At 37.0% G+C, this 26,502-nt stretch overlaps 1 protein-coding gene across 3 annotated transcripts in view; it reads right to left on the minus strand.

The window, feature by feature from the left end:
* Positions 1-26,502, minus strand: part of LOC145985040 (synaptosomal-associated protein 25-like) — a 187,170-nt gene that overhangs the window by 16,437 nt on the left and 144,231 nt on the right. For all 3 annotated transcript variants that reach the window (XM_083118554.1, XM_083118552.1, XM_083118553.1), the window contains exons 5-7: positions 9,580-9,697; positions 5,025-5,153; positions 167-311 (exon numbers count right to left, since the gene is read on the minus strand). In XM_083118554.1, coding sequence (XP_082974680.1) covers positions 167-311; positions 5,025-5,153; positions 9,580-9,697 — 392 coding nt within the window. The remainder of the gene's footprint in view (positions 1-166; positions 312-5,024; positions 5,154-9,579; positions 9,698-26,502) is intronic.

The raw sequence follows: 26,502 nt of genomic DNA on the forward strand, positions 1-26,502 counted from the left end.
GTGTAGTCCTTATCTTACTGACACTGAGTTCCACCCCTCCTTATGCTTTCCAGCTTTTTACATTTCCTGCATTTTACGTTTTTTTATTTACAGGCCCCTGAAAAAACTAAAATCGGGGTTTGACTGTATGTCCATAATAATAGATGTTCAAGAACTGAACACATACCTTGCGATTTATTCTGTCCAGTTGTCTGTTTTGGTTCTCCAATTCAGAGCCCATGTCGATAGCCATGTTTCGAAGGTTTCCAATCATGGTGTTTACTTGTCCCATATTTTCTTCCATTTCATCCTCACGGTCATCATTTGTGATCCTAAAAATCAAAATACAAAAATATTAATACCTTAGAAATATTGCAATGATTACATTCCTTTATAACAAAGTTACAGACTGTAAACGAGCACTATGTTAGCCAAATTGCACTCGTATATTGGAATATATCTTATTCGTATACTTTCAAGTCAATAACTTGCATTAAATTATTTATACTAAATTGTTTTCATAATTCATGTATATATTTATATTTTATCTTATGTTATTATATTATTTGCATATTTTTACAACATTAATTCAGATTTTATAGGCTAATAATAATCCTAAATAGTATATGCAATGTTTGCATTATTTGTCAAACCCAAGATGGCTAGGATTATTTCTATCTTTCACGCAATTGTTGTTGTTTAAGCACATGTTAAATACATTTCTTCCTAATACCGATATTTCACAACAATACACACGATTGAAGTAATTAAGTGTTCGTTATAAATCCGTAAACTAAATTTTTATTTAATAATTTTATGTGCAAGGGCAAATATGAATTATTTTATAAAATCAGTTTCTACATGGTTCAATATTATAACGTTAAAGCACAGCAATTCTCCCTCGCTTTCAATAATATAGCATTATCCTATTGGCTGTTTATTTTAGGAGTGGGGAATGATGCTACGTGTATATGGCAACGTCAAAAGTTCTACGTTGGCATTCTCAATTGTTGCCAACGATAACCTAAGCTTACTATTGCTAATTCGCATTTGTCTGACATATAAATTTATCAGTTTTTCTTGCGTTATTTTTATGGTATGAGTTGGTAGCATTGCATAATCTGTTATGCTGTGCCTCGTGCTTGAGGTAGTTAGTTGAGGTCTTGCTGCTAACAGTAAAGGCATATTCTGTTGTGACAAATTTTACTAATCACTGCCTTTGAGCGAGCAGGACCCAACATACGAGGTTTGGCTAGAAAAAAACCAGACTGATGCTATGAAATCTTTTATTCGGCATTTTGTACAACAGGAACTTTATCTCCTTCAAAGTACTCCCCTGCACGATCTGTACACCGCTCCATACGAATTTTCCATTGCTGGAAGCAGTGTTGCCAGTCATTTTCGGAGATCATGTTCATTACATCCGTCGCTTTTCTTTGCACAGCTTCTACTGTCTCAAATCTGGTTCCTTTTAGGGTGGACTTAACTCTGGGGAATAAAAAGAAGTCACAGGGAGCAAGGTCCGGCGAGTACGGCAGATGTTCTAACACTGGGATGCCATATTTAGCCAAAAATGTCTTCACTGACAGGGCCGTATGGACAGGAGCATTGTCTTGGTGCAGAATCCATGACTTCCGTTGCCACAAATCAGGACGTCGTCTTCTTACTCGCTCACGAAGGGTTTTCAGCACATTAATGTAATGATGTTGGTTTACAGTTTGACCCTCGGGTACCCAATGAACGTACACAATGCCTCGAATGTCAAAAAAGACAATCATCATGGCTTTGAATTTGGACTTGCTCATGCGAGCTTTCTTGTGACGTGGCGAACTCGGGGTCTTCCAATGCATTGATTGGCACTTTGTGGCAGGGTCGTACGTGAAAAACCACGATTCATCACAGGTTATCACCCTCTCTAAGAATGTAGGGTCTGTTTCAATGTTCTTCAAAGTGTCCGTACAAATGTCCACTCGAGCTTCCTTCTGTTCCAATGTCAGGTTCCTTGGCATGAGTTTTGAACACACTTTACTCATGTTCAAATTCTCGTGTAAAATTTGTCGAACACTTTGTCTATTCCTGTGATTTCAGCAACTGCTCTAATGGTCAATCGACGATCTTTTCGAATCACATCACTCAATTTTTGAATGTTTGTTTCCGTTTTCGACGTGCATGGTCGTCCTGAACGTGGGTTGTCTTGGATCATTTCCTGTCCTTCTTTAAACTGTTTAAACCACTCAAACACTTGTGTGCGTGATAAACACTCGATCCCCGTACACAGATTTTAACATGTCGTACGCTACTGTTGCGGATTTCCCCAGTTTGTAAAGGAACTTCATATTGACACGCTGTTCCATTTTAATACTCAGCATTTTTCCGACGGAGCACAGACGCACGTTCCTCTTTGTCCAAGTGCTACAGCGAAACTGAGAAGCCTGCACCCAGGGCAATTAGTCATTCTGTAGGCAGGGTATGGTAGTATAGAATCATGCATTGCTCAACCTTCGCGCATTCGTTGTTTGCCAATAGCAACATCAATCGGTTTTTTTTCTAGCCAAACCGCGTTTCATTTGTTTTATTTGTGCGAATAATTATGTAACGTGCACGATACGGAATTATTATTATTATTATTATTATTATTATTTTTTTTTTTTTTTCACACACATTTCAATCTTGAAAAATTTGAATTTTATTTACTGTCACATGTTGCAATTCGGTGATTACCTTCCTGGAGGAATGTGGACAGTCTTAATCCCGACCCCTGAGTGAGAACTGGTGCTTCCAACTAACTAGCCGGAGGAAGGAGCAGTGTGTTGCCAATTCGTGGCTCCATACCCTGGAGTCACGATTGTGGTGGCACGTTGAAAGCCAATAACAAAATTTCAAATGAACAATCAAGAGATTGACGGAAATCTTGTCAAAAATATCTACCTGAGTACATATTGCTTTCTTTTTCTTGAACAGAAAAATCATTGTATTTCTCATCTAAGTCTACTGAAAATTTCTGTATGGTCTAACAACCTTCTGGTGTGAAGATTGTTACAGCTATATTTTAAATAAGAAGTTGAGAAATGTAGCATTGTTATATTACGTATTTATTGTTCCGCGAATCAGAGCTTAAAGGATGCGGATACAATTAACTGATAGCTGCAATTTGTAAATTAAAATGTCTTTTTTGAGAAGCAAGATAAAAGAAAGAAATGTATAATAACTCAACTTTTAAAATGTATAACGTTTAATGAACATATGTATAAAAAAACTTCAATGAATGTAAATTTATTATGATTTGAAAATTATGTAACCAACAGGAGGTGGAGAGTAAACCTCAGGTATAAATACCTCAGATTTTCATTAGTTAGGATAGTGAGTCTTTGCACTTCCTGTGTGTAATAGGAAGGAGACTACCTGTGTGGAACAGGTATTAGGGACAGCACATCCTGTGTGTAATAGGAAGGAGACCGCCTGTGTAGAAGAGGTTCTAAATTGACTTTCCTAAATTCAGTAATATACCATTCAGTATCCTTTGAAACTTTGTCGTAGAACTTGAGGTTTACTCCCTACTTCTAACCCAAACCAAAGTGACTGTATTAACCTATTCCAATAAACAGCTAAACTATACATGAGTGTTTGTGTTTCCATGAGCCTGATATGGCTTCAGTGTAGGACTGAAGAGTCCTTGCTCCAGACAAAAAGAGCAAAGGGTTACAACTGTACAAGGGAACGTAACAAGATGAAGCAAGTGTATTTTCACTGATCATAGGCACTCTTGGTCCCAGATATAGTATAATAATATAATAACCTGTGGCCCAAAAGCCTGCGAGGGCCAGGGCCTACCTACCAACTGCTGGCCTCACTCCCACCTGCAGAGGTGGAAGATCATCCAACCAATTACGGAGTGATTTGTGGTCAGCACAACCACCCCCCCCCCACCCCAACCCCCCAGTTGTCGTCGTAGGTTTCCATGACCGGCTTACACTACTCATTCATAGCTCCCCAATTTCCTCACGATGGTTGGTGGCCATCAGTCCTATACACAGGCCGAAATCTTAGGAGAAAAGTTATGCTTTTCCCCAGGAGACTCAAACCTTCATGTGGCCCGTAACTGGAGACCAAAGCATGACGTCTTAGACTGGATGGCCACGGTGCGGGACATTGGTATCAGATAGGATTCAAATATATTTTCCAAACAACAGAAATTACCACTATGGCTAAGATGATACCACTTGCAAGAAATACAGATACCAATGATGATATTCTTACAATTCACACTGAAAGCTATAATGATTCTTGAAAAATGTTAATAATTTAAAGTAGGTCCAAATATTTATAAATTTTAACATATACAGTTTCTATTGGAACTAAACCATGGTATTATACCAGTTTTGTTGTAAAACATTCACAACTGCACATGAGAATCATTGAATAACAAAATCCATTTCTCCCCAAATTTCTTCTACAAAAATATGAAAATTATGGTTTTTGCATAATTTCCAACATTTTACACCCCACAAAAGAGTTGTGCACCATTTTCGCAGACTCTGTCTGAATCAGCTCAGTCCTGATTGGTTTGGTTTGAAGGAGCATCTGAACAAATGAAATGTACCCAGCCCAAAACTACAGTATCTGAATATTAACACACCTGGCTGCGAAACATTGGAATATCACTATGTATCATATCAGTACATTGTCTTCAATATAGAATTAAAGAGAAGCCACAACAAAGCCATATACAGTGGAGCCCAGATAACTTGAGGTGGATGGGACCAACACTGTAACACCGATGCTGCGAAAAAACAGTTACACAATATTGAACTTATACTTTACAGAGATGGTCAAGTGTCTTCTGCTTTAGTATGTAGCATTGCTTTTGTCTCAATAACAGATTGTTGGTAGGTGTTCCCTCTGGGTGCTGTTCTATGTAGCACATTGCCACCTAATATTAGCAGTTCTTTTGTTTATTAAATTTTGTTTAGCATTTCCTTGCCTCGAATTATATGGAACATTTGATTACTGAGTATCTACTGAATAAACTTAAATAGCAACATTACCTGGCAATGTAACCTCCTTGTGGTGCAACACCATTTCTTTCATCTATCACTCTGTGCGGCTGATTATTCACAATTTTTCCATCATCATTTTCTTTCCATGTTCCTTCATCTTCTTTGAAGGATGTTGACCTGAAAGTGAAATATCACCAGTTAAATTGTTACGTCATCATTACATTACATTACAACAAATTTGAAAATCACATAACATTTGCATTCACTGTTCTATAAGTATGCAAATCAACTAATTAAACATCTACTTTGAATTTATGTTTTTTCTCACAGATTTCATTTTTGGTATCCTCTATGAAAGGCTAGTTTAGCATATAAAAAAAAAGTTTGCCATTCCTGTGTTTTCACCTATTATTGAGTTTTTAAATATTAATAACTGCAGTTGTGCAAAGAAACTATTGAGTAGGAAGTTATTAATAAAAGACTTTGAAAAAGTTGTCTTCCTTTTGTGTGTGTGTTTTGATTTGTTTTACTTAAATTTTCTGCCACTTTTGACTAATTGTGAAGACGAGGATGTGTGATGATATGATGAAATTGATGAAGGCACACTCACAAAGAATACCCATGTCCAGCCTGGGATTCGAATCTGGGACCTCTGGCATTGTAGTGTGCTAACGACTCCACCACGAAGGCCAGCAAAAAAGTTGTCAAATAAACCAGTTTACAACATTTAAAACATGTAATCTACAAGGTGTACTTTGCAGAAAAGTATTAATGTTCACCAAAATTTAATAGTAACACTTAATTTGTTAAAACAGTACATATTTCACACCTCATATTATCAACTACAAGGATCATTCAAGGTTGACCATGACTTTTATTTCTAGACAGGAAATATACATACATAGAAGCACCAAACTATGTCAGTTTTTCAAAGTATTCCCCCTGAACATCCAGATACCGTTGCCATCATTGTGGAAGTTTCTTGATGCCTTTGGCTTACAAAAAAGTCAGTTGGTGTCGTAACCACTGCAGGACAGCGTTCTTGAGTTACTCATCTGTCTGGAAGTGTGTTCCGCCCAAATGCTCTTTAAGAGCCCCAAACAAGTGGAAATCACGGGGGGCTAAATCTGGACTGTGTAGTAAAACCTCCCAGTGCAAGTTGGTCAGTGTTGTTCGAGTCAAATGGGCTGTGTGGGGCCTGGCATTGTCATGGAGAAGAATGACATGTTTCGACAACATTCCAGGTCTTTTCTTCCGAACGGCCCCCCTGTATAGCACTGTGAACTGGGCATTAATTGTGGCAGCCTTCTCCAAAAAAATCCACACGGATAACACCTTTCATGTCCCAGAAGACAGTTCCCAAAATCTTACCAGCAGACGGCAGCGCTTTGCTTTTTTTGGGTGGAGGGGAACCCTTATGACACCATTCGTACACTCTTGCCCGTGACAGTGTTTTTCACCATACTGTGCTTGCAATCTATCCCAAATTTCAGCATGTTTTACCTTCTCCTTCATGAGAAATTTCATTACACAACGCTGTTCCACAGCAACAGATACACTACTTTCCGCCATCTTTGTTTACACTACTGCGCATGCGCCAAATGCATCACAAAGGATCATGGTTACTCGCAAGGAATCATGGTCTGTCCTGCCGAAGTAATGCAGCATTACATTGATTCATTAATATTTTATGCACGAAAGTCTTGGTCAACCTTGAACGACCCTTGTACATAAAATTCTTTGGAGAAAATAAATGTACTTGACTGTTGAAGTGGTACATTATTTCAACCCTCTATCACCTTTTCAAAGCTTACACTACAAAAATTTGAAAAATAAATTATGAATGACAATTAAAAATTAGCCATTTTAGACATGTAGATGACCTGGTTCTTACACATAAATATGTCACTAAACTACAACTTTTGGTTCAAAAATGAAACAACATTGTCACTGACATAAAAATAACATCTGAATGAGAAACAGATGTTATGTCAAATTATTTAACTTGCGAATTAAGGGGAAAGAAAACTGTTTTGAAACCACAATTTACAAAAAGTTGCCAAATGTATATATCTCCAAATAATCTTACCCCTTTGCACAGCAAAACTAGAAGAGCCAAAAATAAGCAAGAACTTGAGAATTGGATATGTACACAATGAACTATGGTTACAACAACTTAAATCCATCAACATATGAAAAAGCACCAAGAAACCATAAAAGATGCAAAATCTCAGAGAAAGACAATAACTGGGCAAGTTTTCCAATTATAAATGGTTTGATACAAAAAAATTCAAAAAATATATATGAGAAAAAAATTGACAGAATAGCTAAAACAAAGGAGAAGAAATGTAACAAATAGAGAACATTAGTTTACAGATTAATTAGATCTGGGTGCTTTACTCATGATTTCATCACCAATGGTCTCAAGTTCAAGTTCTGATTTTGGGATGGCTGTTTCTTTGCAAGTGTGCATCAATTTCATCTAATAACCATCCCCATCATTGCTGTTAGCCAAAACTGGCAAAAAGTGAAAATGAATAACAAAAAAGAAATGCAACAATAAAAAAGAAATAATATCTATAAAGGCAAATAAAGATGTAAACGGCAGATCGTAAAGGTCACACAAGAAGAGGTGAAAGAATATCTACAATAGATGAAAAATACATGAAGAGTTAGAAAATTACATATACGAGGGTCACTATTTATATTTTGAGCCTAACAATGAAAAAACAGGAATTTGGCATTGAAAACTGCTTTATTGTTTTTCGAAGTATTCTCCTTTATGGTCAATACACTTTTGCATTCGTTCGAACCATTTGTCAAAGCAGTTTTTCCAATCTCCTTGAGACACCTCCATAATATGGTTTTTGAACGCATCAACGGCATCTTCCGCCGACGAAAATCATTGTCCACGCAATTTATTCTTCACATTCGGGAACAAGAAGAAGTCATTGGGTGCCAAATCAGAACTGTACGGCGGATGACCCATCAATTCGATTTCTTGACTGTTCATAAAGTCGGTTGTTAGACGAGCTGTGTGACAGCTGGCATTGTCTTGGTGAAGAATGATCCGACGGCGTTTGTTTGTTTTCCGTATTTGACCGAAGACCTCTGGCAAACAAATTGTTGTGTACCATTCAGAGTTGACTGTTCTACGTTCCTCTAAAGGCACAGTTGCCACATGACCAGTTTTCCCGAAAAAACAGGCGACCATTTGTTTCAATGTGCTTCGAGCACGAACAATTTTTGTTGGATTCGGTTAATCTTGAAACACCCATACAGTCGACTGCTGTTTACGTTCCGGCTCATATGCATATATCCATGATTCGTCACCTGTTACAATCTTATATACGTCTTTTGAAGCACCACGATTGTATTTATTGAGCATTTGTTTGCACCAATTGACGCGAGCGTATTTTTGAGTTTTTGTCAAATTGTGTGGGATCCAACGAGAACATACCTTTCTCACAGCTAAATGATCATGTAATATTTTATATATGCTGGTGGAACTAATGCCTATGGTTGCCTCAATCTCACAGTATGTCACATGACGATCTTGCAGTATTAGGTTTTGCACAGGCACAGCATCAATGTTTCCTTGAACAACAACTGATTTTGGATGACCTTCGCGAATCTCGTCGGTGAGCGAATGGTGGCCACGATTAAATTCGTTATACCAGCGTTTCACAGTGGCAAAGGATGGGGCTTCATCGCCAAATGTGGAAGTAAGTTGATCGATGCACTCTTGTCTTGATAATCCACGTCGAAAATCGTAAAAAATCATCGCACGAGAATGTTCACGAGTTAATTCCATTTTATTGTTGTCGCGCAATCTCCAAGGCAACATAAACAACACAAATGAAGCTATTGACAAAACATTTGAAGTACGTTATGTTCAATAATGCCAGACGATTCCGTGCAAACGTCAAATCGTGGCTAACTTCAATCAGTGTTGCCAAGGCTCAAAATATAAATAGTGACCCTCGTATATGTATGTGTGTGTGTATGTGTCAATAATAAATAATCAGCTTGAACACAACATTACCCAACAAAATGTTGGACTAATCTTTAATGCACAACTTTCAATTTGTTGGGACTAATCTTTAATGCACTACTTTCAATCTGGAAAACAAAATAACAACTATATGGATGGAAGATACATCAGTAACCTACTGAAAGATGAACATCAACAACACATAATTCTGGAACATCCTAGATCCACTTGTGGAAAACCATCTAAGAGATCTCCAGTATTTCTCTGCCTTTCCCATTTTAATCCTTTAAGCAATTTAATTCTACCATTTTATCTTAATTTCCCATTTCTGTTGTTTAAAATTTGAGAATTCAACCTTCAAGTATATGTTTCCTTTCCCAAGAATTTTATCCATTTTTTAATTTTTCATTACAAAAGACATTCTGCAGGAACATGATGAAAATATTCATACATTAGTCTAGGATTAATTCTACTGTAACTTTTGCTAGCAAAGGTGTAGAATCTAATGACTGATGAGTTTGTGGTCAAATTTAAAAACCTGAACACAAGAGCATTATCTTTATTTATCCAAAAAACCAGCATAAACTAATCCTGCACGAGAGATCTTACTTGTTGCAAGGCAGCACACAGAGGCCACAGCACTTCTCCATACCAGTCAAGTTTTTCTCAGCCTCCTTCATGTCTGCATTGATCTGATCCATTCCTTCCTCGATGCGATCCAGTTGCTCTAAAAAACAATCCACGGTTATTACTGTAACTTGTATTTCTTTACACATCAATGTAATTTTTGTCTCACTGTGATACCTAACCTAGTGAGATACCTAACCTATCTTAGAAAGAATCCCACTTTAATGAATCTCATTCTGGTATGTAATGAAATAAATTAGGTTCAATCCCATAATTAAGTACCATTACCAGAAAACATTGTTCCAATTTAATTATTTCTCTTATAGTCTACGGTTATTACAAACATAAAAACACAGTTTTTCGTTGTGACGTTTCAGGAGAACACTCACTCCCTTCATCAGCCACTTATTTTTAGTTTGTTTAAAGATACAGTTATAACAAAGGTTAAAAAAAATTCAACAAAAAAGGATCATTTATACAATGGATGTTGTCAATGTTACACTGTTGTAATATAGCAAATTAAAGGTGAAACAAGCAGTATGTTTTATTTTTATTTCAGATAAAAATTTTGATCACATTTTTTAAAAATTATAAATCCCAGATATCATCAGGCAATTCAAAATCATCATTGCTTTCACAGAGTTTCTTGATATTTTCCATTACATTAAATTTTAAATATGGTGGTTTACTCCACTTGTGAAAAAGAGAACTCCATAGTGGGTCTATATTACCATTTCCATTATTTATGCAAATTTTCGTAATTTCATATCATCGAGGAGAAACATATTATTAAAAAAAGAAGGGTTTTAAAAAGAGTAACGGTAAACATATATTTGAATGTCTGGGAAGCTTCGTTCATTGCAGAACAACACTGGAATAAATTAAATAATGAAAATGGTAACATAGACCCACTATGGAGTTCTCTTTTTCACAAACATCAAGAACCTCCGTGAAAGCAATGATGATTTTGAATTGCTTAATATTTGGGATTCAAAATTTTTTTCTGAAATAAAAATAAAACAGACTGCTTGTTTCACAGTAAAGTTGCTATATTACAACAATGTAACATTGACAACATCCATTGCATAACTGATTCTTTTTTGTTTAAAAAAAATTAACCATTGTTATAACTGTATCTTTAATCAAACTAAAAATAAATGTCTGATGAAGGGAGCATGTGTTCTCCTGAAAAGCCACAATGCTTCTAATAATCGTACACTACAACAGAAATAATTCCAATTTAATTGCTGATAATAGTTCAATGAATTTCTTAAATCCTATTTGGTAAGTAAAATGCCGACCCACCCTGTTCCATAGGTCAAATATCCTGTTCATTATGTGCAATTTTCATTGACTATACAAAAAACAACAACATTAATTTAATATTCTATTTGCAAGAATTTTAAACACTGCTCTTTAGATTGACATAATAATGTTACAGTGTAAAACGTATTAGTGTTTTGTTAATATATTCAACTATTTGTATCAACTTGGAACTAGAGAGATGCTGGTTTCAGGTATGTCCAAGAATGGAAGCTTTGAAGCTTATATTCATAAGCCTGAGACCACAACTCGAGAATAATACGTTAACTACTACATATTACCAATTACACAATATGCTTGTGTGTATAAAAAGAAAAGGATTGTTTTCAGAATACCATCTAATGATTTCACCCCATCTAAATTATACATTATTACATTATTATTTGTTATTTTACATTGTTTACTACCTCTCTTGGTTAATTATATTACTTTAAAAAATCTATTGTCCCTACTTCCCTGCCATTCACACCCACACAACAAAGCCATGCATTTTAAAAATATCATTTTATGATCAGATTTGTTAATAGAAAGATGAGATATCATGCAACTGACTTAAAACAGGAAAGATGATAGAGAGAAAGAGTCTATTGCCAAGTACAGAAAAAAAAACACTGATCGACAATCAAAAAAGATTAAGTTTTCGTGACCCTGTTGAATTTGAGGTGATATATGAATACACAATCACTAAATAACTTAAATGAATTGCTTCAAAATCCCAAGCTGGCAATGTTTCAGTCCTTAAGATGTCTTCGATTTGCTGCACATTACCATATATGATGCTATTACCACATAAACATTGAAATTCATACATTCTTGTAATTAACACATAGCGTAATCCAAATATAAAGTATACAACATACACAATAATTTGTCACAAGAAAACCATTGGATGATATGATTAAGAAAACTAGGATTTGATACATTAACTGCCTTTACTTTGTGATGTATAATTTCTTAGTAGGTTTCATTGAACTCACTTTGAAAGTAGTACCATTCGGTGTAACTATGAATTATTTATGAAATCTAATGCAGAAAATGTGGCATTAACCCCACACCCCCTATACCCATGGTGTGGTAAAAAGCACAAGGGAGCACTTTACCTTTTTTTTATGCAGAAAATGGCAACAATGAAGCATCACATATCCAAATAATGGCGATGTGATATAGCTACATATCGGAAATGGCAATGTATCACATTTCAGTTTTTAAGTTTGACTTTTGCTGGTCTCAGAGAATGAACTCTGTCCTTGACATACCTGCCCCTAATGATCCGGCACATTGGTAAAGTCGTATCCCCACTTTCATTCTCTTATACTGTGGCAACACTTTTGCTGCTTACAAAACCTTTCTTTGATTCCTTCCCAACATAAATGTTGAGAAAGAACATGAGAAGTTTCATGTGTGCTGCAACTTTAAACAGATATGTACACTTCACAACACCTTATTTGCACACCCTGAAAAATTTCAAAGTCCTGAATTCGTAAATTTGGCAACATAAGCACTTCTCAGCCAACATATAGTAGCCAACTTTGCAACAGTTCTTATTTCCAGTGGTCAGAAGTAGCGAGCTACTTGTAGCGTCGCTACTGTAGCTAGCTACAAAATTTGTAGCTGTAGCTGTAGCGACGCTACATTTTGAAAATTGTAGTTGTAGCGGTAGCGAAGCTACAAAATTCCTGTAGTTGTAGCAAAAATTTCGCTACAGCTACATTTTTCTAACCATTTTGAGGTGAATTTTGAATGTGGCAACAGCATCAGAAAAAATCGACCATAACCCTTAATTTTGCAGAAGGTTCATAAAGACAGTCTATTACATGGAGATACAGATTATCTAGATTGTAGATTATAGATATCTGCGTAATTTATTTAATTAGTATCTGAAGAATTCAGATATCCAGATAACTAACTGACATATATGAATATATTCCTGCTAACAGCTACGTTTTTTTTAGCTGCCTCGCTATTTTGCCTCCTTTGCTGCACCACTGGAAGAAAGTGCCTCGTTTGCATCACCCCCGGAACAAATCCTGTGGATATTCATGGTGTAAGAGACACCAAAATGTCATTAATTGCTGTGTAAGACACAACTTGCAGTGCAAAAACGAGCAATGGAATATCCACTGCACTGACAAGGGAATAGTGTCACCAATAAATGGCTCAGTACGTTAACAGCATTGATCATCATCAGTATATAGGATCTCACCAGCAAGAAATTATTGTTACAAGAATGATAAGAGTTACTGGAATTACAATTATTTTCGCGATAGTATTTGTTCACAAATTTTAAAATTACAATACGTTTAGAACACTCCGGTTTATACGACAGTTTCCTCAATAATTTTATCATATTGCAAAAAGTATGTACGAGTTATTGACTTTCCTGCAGAAACGACAATTTTCGTTAGTTAATATACATGGTTTTCAAATTTATGTATTTCTCCTACTTTTGCGTCACTTTTCTGTAACTTTTGCTAATCATGACATCATCATCCTTCGCTGTTTCCTGCCTCTGGCTGGGTCGGCATAGAAGTCAAGCCTCTCCATTTTCTCCCGGTCTTTCACAACTCCTCTCTTTCCAAGGTGTTCCAATCTTGTCTCCTAACACTCTCCACTATCTGCTCTTTCCACAGACATCTTGGTCTCCCCCTTGGCCTTATTCCCACTCCTTGTGCATTGTAAGCTCTTACTGGTAGTCTTTCTGCATTCATCCTCTTCATGTGTCCGAACCATCTCATCTGTGCCTGATCTATCCTGTCCTGAAGCTTCACTACACCCACTGTCTGGCAGATCTTCTCATTTCTTATTCTATCCCTTCTAGTCTTCCTCAAAAGACTCCTTAGAAATTTAATCTCCACTGCCTGCATCTTTTCTTTGTCTCTCTATGTCATTGTCCAAGTCTGCTTCATACGTAATTATTGGCACATAGTATATGTTATATATTACCTTCTTGCATTTCATAGGTACATCCCTATTCCATATTATTCTTCGAACGCTTTGATATAGTCCACCACCATTCATTTGTCCTCTTCTGTTTACCTCCTCATCTATTCTTCCACTTCTCTCAATCATGACAATGAGGATGAATGGTTTATTTAATTATTCTCTTATCTATAGTTGCTTTCTGCCACTTTCGGCTAGTTGTGAGAACGAGGAAGAATGATGAATGATGAGCAGTGTGGGGAATGGAGGAGCAGGAGGATCTCATCCTCCCAACTTGGCGTCTTTCCTAGTTTTTGTTTTGAGTCCATTTTAAGCATAGATAATCTGATCGAGACTGGATCCTAACCACTATGTGCCTCTGCTGGGTATCGAACCTGGGGCCCTTTTGTAGTCAAAGGGCTCCAGGTACTTTTCATTTAAAATGCTGACTTGATATCAGTCTATAAAAAATGAAATATTTATTGTCAAGAAAAATATGTTGATGTGAGCATAAATACGTAATCCCACCAAATTTTATTTGTGTATAATTGTAATAATTAATTTGGGTAACACCCTAATTGCAATATTCATATATCAAATAACAGAATCTATTTACCAGTAGTAGGGGATTTTTTTTAATACCCATATCGTTGTTTTCATTTTTTTTATGCAGAAGTAGCGCAAAAGTAGCGAAGTAGCGAGTAGCGAACAGCAGTAGCGTAGCGAGCTACTTTTAGGTAAATGCAGCTGTAGCTGTAGCGAAGCTACATTTTGGAAGAGTAGCTGTAGCTGTAGCGAAGCTACTTTTAAAATGTAGCGTTCCGATCACTGCTTATTTCTAAATGAAAACACTGGGTATTTCTTTCATTCTTTCACATCCATGAAGTTATAAGCACTAAACCAGTAATACAAGGGTTGATCAAATGAAAAGGTATGAAACGTCGTAACAACGGAATCGTTTATATAATACCAATGCCGCGATGGGAGAACGTAGCGTGATATGTAGGGGTGCGATTGGAGTCGCCACGCGGCATCGGAGCATGCAGGGGAACGTGCATGCGCAGGAGAGAGCAGAGGCTCCGATACAGAGTGCCGTCCAAGTGACGCGGTAGTGCATGTTCGGACAGGATGGCGTTAACATTGGCAAATTCGACTGTTGAGGAGCAGCGAGGCGTTATCCGTTTTCTGACAGCGGAAGGTGTTAAACCAGCCGATATTCATCGCCGGATGGTGAACGTTTAGGGGGAAGACGAACGACCGGGGCTGCTCACGGAGGGTGTGGTTCTGCTCCATGATAACGCACGTCCACACGTCTCCAGGGTCACACACGCGGAACTGGCCAGGTTCAAGTGGGAGCAGCTAGACCATCCGCCCTACAGTCTGGACTTATCCCCCTGTGACTTCCATGTGTTTGGTCCCCTGAAAAAGCATCTCAAAGGAAAGCACTTCACCTCGGACGATGAACTCAAGGACGCTGAGAAGGACTGGGTCGCGTCACGGCCAAAGGAATTCTGAAAAATGAATCATTCAGCTCGTTCATCAATGGGATCAATGTGCTCAGGCCTATGGAGGATACTTTGAATAAAGTATTCATTTACACCGACAGTGTAGTTTTGTACCTTTTCATTTGATCAACCCTTGTACAATACAGAATGAAAACGCACTAAACCAGTAATACAATACAGAATTAACAAAAAATCGTAAGTAGAAATAAGAAAGTTGAAAAATATTGATGATACTTCACTCTGAAATTGAAATTAGGGAAATATCTGTGCAGTTTGAAACACTGAAAATTGCCTTCATATTTGAATGCAAAGTGTCTAATTTCTCTCGATTTTAGGCAACATTTCAGTAAAGATATCTTGCACAATATCGGATGATTCTGCAAAGTTCGTCTCTTCCTTAAACTGTGGTGAAAAATGGCTCAGAACCCCGGCTCAGGGTTGTTTCCACTGAGATCAGCATGTAATCTCATGGAGCAGTTGGTTAGACGATCGCTCAGTTATACTTTTTCGTCAAAAAGCAACATCACAGGTTTAAATCTCACCCTCTCCTGATTCTTTTTCTTGTTATTTATCGAGTATGAAGTGTTGTAATAATGGAATATAATATATTATATTAAATCACAGTATTTATGCATTCCTTGAGGAATACTTTTGCTCAGCTTGCTTGATTTCTCTCGTGCGCAGTAGTATGTTAACACACATTAAGAATTTATATGTCATAAATATCTCTTCTCAAACATGATGTTTAACAGCAGATATTTATGTTATTACGGTGCTTTGGGCTCCGACTGTGGGGACGGCATGGGTTCAGTCTCTGGGTTCTCAACCTGTGTATAGGACCGGTGGCAACCCACCATCGTGAGGAAATTTGGGAGCTACAAGTGAGTAGCATAATCCGATCTGGGAAATCTTCTACAATGACTGAGGGTTCAACGTGCTGACTCCACGTCACCTCATTACCGGTTGAAGATCTCCACACCTCTAGGTACAATTGTGGGAGGGAGACTGGCAGTCTGGATATAGCCCAGGACCTTCCAGGGCTGTCGCACCATGGGTTATTATTTATTTTATAAGGTGTACCATGTTCAATACCCGGTGGAGGCACATTCCAGTTTAAGCTGTAGGTTCAGTCCCGATTTACCTAACTGTGAATAATGTGGACTTAAAAAAAATACAAGTACAGTAGAGCGTCGATTATCCGAAGTAATTGGGGGACATGGGTGTTCGGAAAACTGGTTTGTTCGGATAATCGAACTGTACATGTTTATTTGCCAAAAAGAAGTACTGTACAGTAAATTTATTCATAAAAACAGGCATCTCTTTAAGTATTACAAAGTAACGTACAAAGGCAACTTTAGTAGGAATATATAGTATGTGGTACAGTTTATTAAACAAAAATATGTACATATTACATACGCATTTTGCATGAACAATACACACAGTACACAAAATTAACGTTTAAAAAAATCCTTTATTTTGGTCTGTCTAAGCAAGCCTACACGCTTACGAGCAGCTAAGTCACGTACTTTTTTCATTACAGATATCTGAAAGTGAGCGAGTACACAGTTCGGTTAAGCGGTCGTTCGGTTGACCGACGTTCGGATAATCGACGCTCTACTGTATATATAAACAAAAATAATGTTTTTTCGTTGTTCATGCACTTCACTGCGGACCTAAAATATACATTGGATTTTCTATGATGCAACCACAAATTTTCTGCTATATTCAACGTTTGAAACTACTACCTAGGAATTTACATCACACGTTTCTGCACATTCCACGTCGTACCTTGTTTACTATGATTCAAATGTCATACCGAAATGCTGGACGTAAATTGCATTAATATCAACAGAATTTCCCAGAAATTTAGATCAGCATTCTTGTCCAAGGCTTACTTTCAGAAAAAGTTTTTACAAAGGAGGAGGTTTGAACCACGACCTCTCCTTCTGCAAGCAAACATGGTCCCCCTACACCATTCACATTATTTTAAGCACTCCTTTTGAGGCATGAACACAGACATTTCTGTATGGTGTAGTGTTGTGTGAAGTGGAAAGTCTTAAGCGGGGGGTGTTTGTTTGCTGGGGAGTTTAGGATAGATGGGGAGGGGAATCTTGTGGGATTAAACATTATGGTCATTGCATAAGTTGGAGGCAAGGCAGCGGCTAACATAAATTTTCCTTGCTGAGGGATAGTATCCTCTCATATCACCATTTTATAATACAGAAAAATTATGTTCATATTTCGCATATGACTTGAAGACCAATGCAGTTTTCCACCACGAAAATAGGTTTTCTATAGTTCGAAGTTTGTTACTATTCTCTTAGAACATTTCCCATTGTTTTAAATCACTTTTTTATATTTCAGAAATGGAATATCCCTTTCCTCTATCTCTCTCTTTCTAGTCTTTGGAAAGGTTGAAGCTTCTGGTTCAACTGCCCCCTTTTCGCTTTTGGTATCCTACTTCCAAAAAGCAAGAAGAAACTTTGTAACTAAACCATTGCTTGTTCAAAATGCAGCATTTGCACATTTAAAAAATGTGACAAAACACTAATTAAAATGTTCATTATTCTTCCCTTTCAGCATTTCTCGATTTTTGCTCATCCCCATCTTTGCAAATTAGCCAAAAGTGGCACAAAAAGCGAAGTAAAATAAAGCAAATCAAATCACAAATCGATTTTTGCTGAATACGTTTCCACTTAAAAAATTGCCAAGAAGAAATTATGAACATGACATCATGTGTGCACCAACTTCTTCAAACTGGTAGCTAATTTTAAGGTGAGATACTTGGAGAAGTGGTCTCATGCATGCTCCTGACGAGTTTGGTCATAGTTTCGATTCTCCATCAAGAGAGAATTCTTTTCAAGAGTATAACATTGGGTGTAAAGTTTATCCACCGTGCTTGGAAATTAAAGTTAGTCTGTATTTTACGAGGTGAAAGGAAAGAGTAAAGCATTTTCGGAAGCTATTTCAATGGTCAGAGGTAATCATGTGCCACGTGCAATGTGAGGATCGAGTTACGTAGAGATTGAGGGTGGTTGTTTTGAATATTGCAAATTTAGTGGAAAATTTGTTACATCTAATTCATTTGAAATAAGACAAGTATTTGGATTCAAAGCAGTAGTGAATTAACAATCATTCTCAGTCTTTCATTTTCTAGATATCACTCACTATGTACATAGTTATTATTAGTTTTTTTTATCGCATCCACCTCAATAGAAATAGCAATTTACTTACATTAATTGGCTGGTTACGAATTGCTTAGTTTTATAAGCATAGAAAGATGGAGATGAGTGTATTAACAACAGTAATTGCAAAGGAACGGACACAACATAAACAGCCTTAGCCATTTGAATTCATTAATCTCTCCCATGTAATTGTGTGTGTATGTGTTAGTATATAGAAATAATCAATATATTAGTGTGCAGTGAAGAGAATAAACAATACATATCTTAAACCACATTACTACATACAGCATCCTGTATGTGTGATGTGTGAATTAGTAGTCACAATGTATGCATTTGTTTGTTTGATTTGGTGTCTCAAGTCCACTTTATGCACAGTAAGGCTAATCGGGGCTGGACCTACAGTTTAAAGTGGGATCCAAACCATCATGTGCCTCCACCAGGTTCGAACTCTGGACCCCTTGATACAAGGCAACGACGCTACCACTGTGCCATCGGGGAGGCTCATAATGTATGTGTTAAACAACTTATGAAGAATAGCTACAAACAAGGGGAATTTGCCACTAGATTATCCTAGAGGCTGCAAGTCCAGGGGGACTGCACAAAACTGAGATGCTGAAGGGGCAGAAGTTACAAAGACCATCAACTATTAAAATTTCTTAATATTGTGATAGTAGTAAAATAAAACAACATTTCAAGTCCTTTTACTTGCAGGAATGAAAGTAGAAGAAAGGAGTTTCTAGTGTTAAAATAACTTCTTACATTATATCCCTATTTTCACGTAACAGTGCTCGAATGTAAACAATTGTTCCTCGAAGAAATGAATATAAACATTTTGAATGAAAGTCACAATTGAAAGTCACATGGAGAGATGTTGATGGTTGAAATTAACATCCTTGTCCTTCAAGAAATTGACTTTGAATCTTTCATTCGTCAGTTTGCTGCCATGAAAGCCAGAAGGAAATAGTTTTAGATGAGTGTTTTCTTTTTAAATCTAAGTAGGAAATGTTTTATGTCTCATTAAAAATTTTAGATCGGATGTGTCTATATTGTAAAGCTTACAAGTGTTATTAATACAGAGCATGCAATTAGTGGAAGTGAAGTAGCGGTACCATGATAACAAAACTGTTATTAATAATAATAATAATAATAAATATAATAATGTCAGCAGATCCTAAAATAAAATATAACCTAGGGACCCAAATTTTTTAAATCCCTCCCTAGCTACGAGAAAAAAGTTTTAACCTTAAATACCGGCAATCAACTGAATAACCACTATCCTCTGAGTAAATTGTGCAAAAAAGAAAAATTCATCAACAGTGTTCTAATATCAATGGTCTGTGTTCAGAAAACACACACACAAAAAAAGGAGAGGGTGGGATTTGAACCTGCGATCTTTCATGTTTGATGAAAAAAAAGGGATACCAGCGTGTAACCAACTGCTCTACATAAACTTTCTAACAACCTACCCCTACAACACATTGACGTTTATGAAAACATCCACCTTCCTGTGTTCCAAGCACATTTTCTACACAAGTAGTTAAGAAGATGATTTTTTGAGAAGTGTTCAATATTATGCAGGGTATTGTAAATAAAATGTTGCATAAACTCCTCAGAAAGTTGCCTCTTTCTGCTCGAACTTGATGGAGATTTCCTTTAGGTGGAGAAAAAACCTATTCAGTGTTTCAAATCTATCTGATTTCAGGCCGAGAACGCAAAATCGTAAAAATTCCTCACGATTTTTCATCCAATTTACTACTTCTGTTTGAGTGTTTGTATTATACTGTGCGTCCCCTTCCTTGCGAGGCTGACATTTTCGACCTAACGTCCCGCTTAAGTTTAGCCTCAAAAGCATTTTGCTTCACTCGGAATCGTTTGGAGGTTTCGATATGCAACAATATATCAAGATTACATTCCAGACTAAACCGTTAAAAGTCAATGGTTTCCGTGAGCATTGTTTGCAAACTGAAAGCTCCGAGCTTGAGTTGTTCTTTCCTTCATGACTACAGGTGCCCTGGACAGAGCTGCAAATTGATTGCGGAACAGACCTTGAACCAAGAGCATGTTAATTTCGTACTGTGTGAAAGAGTGTGTTTTCTTGTTACTTGCCATGCTACTTCTTTGTAGAACTGCAGTGTGTGTTGTGTGTAAGTGAGGCGATTGAAATGCCAGCCGCAAAGTTCACATTAGAACAAAGAATTTTTATGTATGACACTTACGTGAAAACACACTCGTGTCGAGACGTGTGTAGGCAATTTGCACAGAAATTCCCTGCAGTTTCACCTCCAGGTAGAGAGATGGTTAGATGGCTTGTTCTTACATTATGAGAAACTGGATCATTAAATTTTAGAACCCCTAAGCAAAACTTCATCAAACGATACCAGGAATGTGTGAATGTAGGTGGACATCACTTTGAACAACTCTTATAACACACGTTAATGCTCATTTTGCAATATTAATATAAATATCTGCATGCTAAAGATAAGTCCATAAAAAGTAAACGGGACGTTACTGGTCAAAAATGTCGGCATCCCCGCTAGCGCTGCCCGCCACACTTCACCCGATCTCTCTGCCTAGAAAGTATAAACCAATTCCTTGCTAAGTTCATGGAATGTGGGAAATTGGAAACATTTCACAGCAGCGTTTTTCATCTAGTTGAATGACGGACTCAAAGCTGGTGCTGAAGTGCAATGTTGCTAAGGTTACGGTATCAGGTATTGATTCAGTCTTATTTATATATATTCAAATTAACTTGCAGACAGTAATTTAGGCACTTCAGATTGCAAATTCCTTTACAACTAACTCTCCCTGCTTTTATACATATAGCAGACATCCTGCCAACTGGATTTAGCCAATTTTTAATATTCTTTCTTAAATTTTGCCAAATCATATTACTGCTCTGATGAAAATAATGAATATTAAAATATTGTAATACCAAAAGAGATTATATTAAAAAGCGTTAAAAAGGGAGAAAATCTGTGTTTTGGATTTTATTTATATTAAGCCAATTTCACTATCTACCTCCACAGGTACTGTGATAATAGACTCATAAAACAGATGATAGCAAATACAAAGAAGATCCAAAAATTCCTTAAGCCTTTAATCATAGAGCACTAGCTTTGTGGTGTTACAGTGTTACACTAACTGCTGCCATGGAGCTAATGATACATAACAAATATGAAGTAAGTACTACAAGTGCACCAAAGACATGATATTCATGTTTACTTCATGTTGTTATCATTTTAAAATGTACTGGTGAAACAATGAAATACTGTATTTCAAATACAAAAGAATGCTCATGTCACTTTTCTTTTCTGAAAGAATGGACAAGAAAAACAAATATAAAAAGTTGATTTTTAAAAGGTGACCAAAGTGTTGTTGACAAGAATATCCAACACGTGAAGTATATATATGTGTTAAATTTACATGACGATACAGGTCCAGGGAAAGAGATAAAAGATATTTCACAATCCAGCTAAGGCAATATGACTATCACTTATCATCACACAATTTATGCTACTACTACTACTACCAGTACTGCATACTGCTTCTATTACTACTACTATGAATGATCTATTATATTGGGAAAGGAAGCTTTTCTTGAACATTCCACCTTACGCTACGATACATACAACCATCACAGTAAAAAAAAAAAACTTGAAGTCAAACAACATTTATATTATTAAGATAATGCATGGAAGATATAAGCTGCTTCTACAGCATTCATGCACTTTAAAGGCAAGAAATGAAAAATATGAATTATTAAGGACTTAACAGTTCAAGGCAATAATTAAATACAGGAAAATTGTTATAGCCGAAGGGAGAATTCCCGTGTATCCCCCTCACTTTGAGCACTGAATACAGGCAGATATTGTCCTCAGAATTACATTATAACTGTGTGATTTTGCTGACCAACGTAGTCTATATTTCAGTAAAAACAAAAAAGTCACACTAAGTTTATTTTTTTACCAAAATATCGACTGCCTTGGTCAGCATATGCATTTTTTTTTCTAAATTTTTCTTATTCATTTCTAATTCTTGCCCCGGCAATAACTTATACCCCTACCCCTTCCCACTATTGTGCATGTTGATTTTATGTTACCTTTTTATGTTAACTGTGACAATGAGGATTAAAAAAAATCTTCATGCCTGTACGTATGTATGAATCTTTGCATGTGCATACATATGAATCACATGAGCTTGTAAATATGAGGCATGTTGAGAAAAAAGGACCAAACTTTTGCTATAAAGGCTTTATTCATTATTTTTACATTTTAAGCATTGTCCCTTTCAAAATAATCTCAGGAAAGCTTAGGAAACAAAATCCTTTCAAAGTGGTTTTAAGTTTGGGAAACAGAAAAAGTCTGGAGTACAGAGTGGATGGAACATGACAGATGTCTGATGTTTTGCTAGATAACTGCAGATGTGAAGCAATGCATGAACTGATGTTTTGTCGTGGTGGAACATCCAATTCTGGTTTTCCCACAATTCACACCTCTTCCTGTACACAGCAACCCTCAAATGTTCTAAAACTTTCTGATACAACCATTTGTTTACCATCTGACCAAATGGTACAAATTCATGATGGACAATATAAATGCCAATCAAAAGCAAAACCAACATCATCTCGATCTCTGACCGACTCATCTGTGCTTTTTTTCTTTCCCAAGGAGAGACTTTCCCCACCCAAAGCAATATAGCTATGAACCCATGTCTCACTTCCTGTTATGATGTTAAAAAAGTTTTCATTATCTCTAAAATGTCTCCAAAATTTTTTTGCCATGTTTACAGCAAAATTTCATGCATGCATGTTATTCATCAAGTTCTTTCATTATCACTTCATCACTAATTGGACAAAAAGCTTGTGTCCATGCTTAGTTTCGCAGATGTTGCTTGACTACCAACGCTCATAGTGAATGGGGCAAATGGCAGTTTGTTGTTAAGTGCTCAGTTGCAGTGCACACTCTGCACTTTATCTATTTTTTTTTTCATTTTACATGCCTCATAAATTGACATTGTAAATATTTTTTGTCGTGGATGTTCAGTACAAAGATCTTAAGCATAAAAAATTATTTAGCAGTTAGTGTAGTGGTTAATGCTGTAATCAAGGGGTACAATGTTCAATTCCCATTGGATTGAATCCCAATATTCAATGATTAGCCTAACTAGGTACAATGAGGACATAAAACAAACTTAGTCAAACTTTATTTAGCAAATAAATTGGTTACTAATTATTAGGGCCCGGATAGTTATGCATTGAAAATACCTAAAATATGCACTATTCTTCTATCAGCTCATACAATTTATTATGTAATAAATTAAAAAGCTGCAGTTCTGAATTGTTCCACACACTCTTGATCAATTTACACAGCTATTTTATAAATGATAGGAAAATTACACTCCTTACAGATCCAAGTTGCATTCTATTACAACATGATATCTCAAATTTTCAACCTTGAAACTCCTGTTTACAGCAAGAATATTTTTATACTCGGAAAAAACTAGCTCTACTTCACAAGATCCAATTGCACAATATTTTAAGGCAACAGCACCAGCAGCTTCTGCCTATTCGCATGTGCACACCCAAATAAATCTGTAATGCAATTAATTTTTATTACACTGATTCACTGGACACTGACTCGTTCAAAACATCAAACATTCCCATGCCCCATCGGCTTCACTTCACCAGTGCCTGCCGCAGACGTTCACTTCGCACATGTTGCCATGTGCTCGTTTGCCGCTGTTCGCAGCATGCAAGAAAAGGGAAGGGATTTGCTCTTCTAGCTCACAGTATTATGGGCTAAACTCATACTGCTAGCGTTGTGTTCCAAATGCAGTGTTGCAATCCCGTTGTAGCGGAGTAGTGGCAAACACACATCTTTTTTTTTTTTTTTTTTTTTTTTTTTTAAGGAAATTTCTGTGGTATCTTCGCCCACTGTTCCGAACATGGCAGGGGGCAGGGGGACAACTGACAGCGAAATGCGTGCTTTAAACAATGTATTGCCTTTGCTTAGTGCAGCTTGGCCAAACTTAACTGTCCTTGTGGCGCTGTAGTCGAATTATCCTCATGTGCAGAGGAAAACGTGGATCAGTCAGCTGTTTCCATTGTGTGGCAAATTGTTACACCGTCAAAAGCTCATTCCTGTTTCATTGCAAAGTGAGCATGATGAAAGGGAAAACTGTACATAGTGAAAGCAGAGATGTAATATTTAACGTTGTTGAATATTTGGAGGAAAGTTAGCAAAGCTGCAGTGACACGAGGGCAATTCAGAAAAAAACCCTCAGTTTGTGCATCTGCAAGAAATAGCCAGGAACAGCGACGTGTCAGTCCTGTGGCACTGTGTGCAGTAGTTCGGTAGGCAGTGAGCAGTGGAAGGAGAAGGTTGTGATGCAGTTGACTCGTCCGCTATAATAATTGAAACTGAATGCTCCAATAGAAAATCCTGGCAAATGTAAAGTGCTTGCAGCAATACGATTTTTGTGTGTGAAAAAACTTTTGGCAGGTGATTCATCGCGAACTGTGTAATGTTTACGGACAAAATGTGATGAGTTTAGGTGTCGTATGTGAATGGTGTCGCATGTTTAAAGATGGATGAACTGACGTGCACGATGCAGCAAGAAGTGCCACCCATCTGTAGTCAGCAATGAACTTGTGCAGGAAATTGACAAAATGGTCCATGAAGTCAGTCGGTTCACGATATCTGAACTTTTGGTTCGCTTTCCCCACATTTCTCAAACTGCTTTGTACGAGGTGGTGACTTGGGATACCACGAGTTCTGTGCTTGTTGGGTTCCAAAACTCCTTTCTGAGGAGCACACAAAACACCGAATGGGTTCTGCTTTGGACTTTCTCTCGCGTTATGCTAAGGAAGTAAAATTTCTTAACAGCAATCAATGGAGTGGGGTTATACGCACTCACCAAAGAAATCCAAACAAGCTCGGCACACATTGTCTGCCAGAAAGGTTATGGCAACAGTCTTCTGGGATGCCAAAGGAATACTGCTAGTGAAGTTCGTGGAGCGTGGTTCGACCATCAATTCAGAAGTCTACTGTGAAACATTACGACAACTCAGACGAGCCATCCAGAACAAGCTTCGGGGCATGCTGACTTCTGGTGTGGTGTTGGTTCACGATAATGCTTGCCCGCACATGGCTGGATGCACTCAAGAACTTTTGGAGAAGTTCCGTTTGGATATTTTTGATCATCCTCCCTATAGTCCAGATTTGGCACCAAGCGACTACCACCTCTTCAGGCATATTAAACAGTGTCTTGCATCACACCACTTCGACTATGACAATGCGCTTCACAATGCTGTTAGAGGGTGGCTTTATTCTCAGGTGGGAGATTTTTTTGCAGAAGGAATTTCAAACCTTGTAAAACGTTATGACAAGTGCCTCAATTTGAATGGTGATCATGTCGAAACGTAATGTAATGTTGTACTTTTCTAATGTGTGTAATAAAAGTTCTGTATCTACGAGTGTGTGCCATTGATAACCAAATGGCTTTTTTTTTTTCGAATTGCCCTCGTAATACAAATAAGGCGGAAGGGAAAGAAAAATTCTGAAGTATAAAGCAGGGCAGTGTGGACTGAGTGAGTAATATCATTTTCTTTAATATTTATCATTTTCTTCATTTCATTCGATTTTGTTGGTTTGGTCAGTCGGTCATGAGAAATAAACAACTGCTAGATAGATTACAACTGATTTTCTGCTTGTGGTCGTTGAATAGGCTACCTTGTTTACAGGAGTGGCTCAAGATAAAATTTTCACCCGGGCAAGGTGGAATTTTGGCACCCCCTACTTTCTACCCTGATCCTCCTACTTTCCACCTTCCTCCAATATAAGTCATAACCATGTTATATATTTACGGTTTTAATGACAAAAATAGCAGCCTTATTTTAAAAATACTTTAATACTGTTAAAGAACATGTTTATTGTAGATGTTTGTTTGATTAATACCTACATAAAGTCATCAAA

The sequence above is a fragment of the Lepisma saccharinum genome, chromosome 3, assembly GCF_977018435.1.
Source record: "Lepisma saccharinum chromosome 3, izLepSacc3.1, whole genome shotgun sequence".
Lineage (NCBI taxonomy): Eukaryota > Metazoa > Arthropoda > Insecta > Zygentoma > Lepismatidae > Lepisma > Lepisma saccharinum.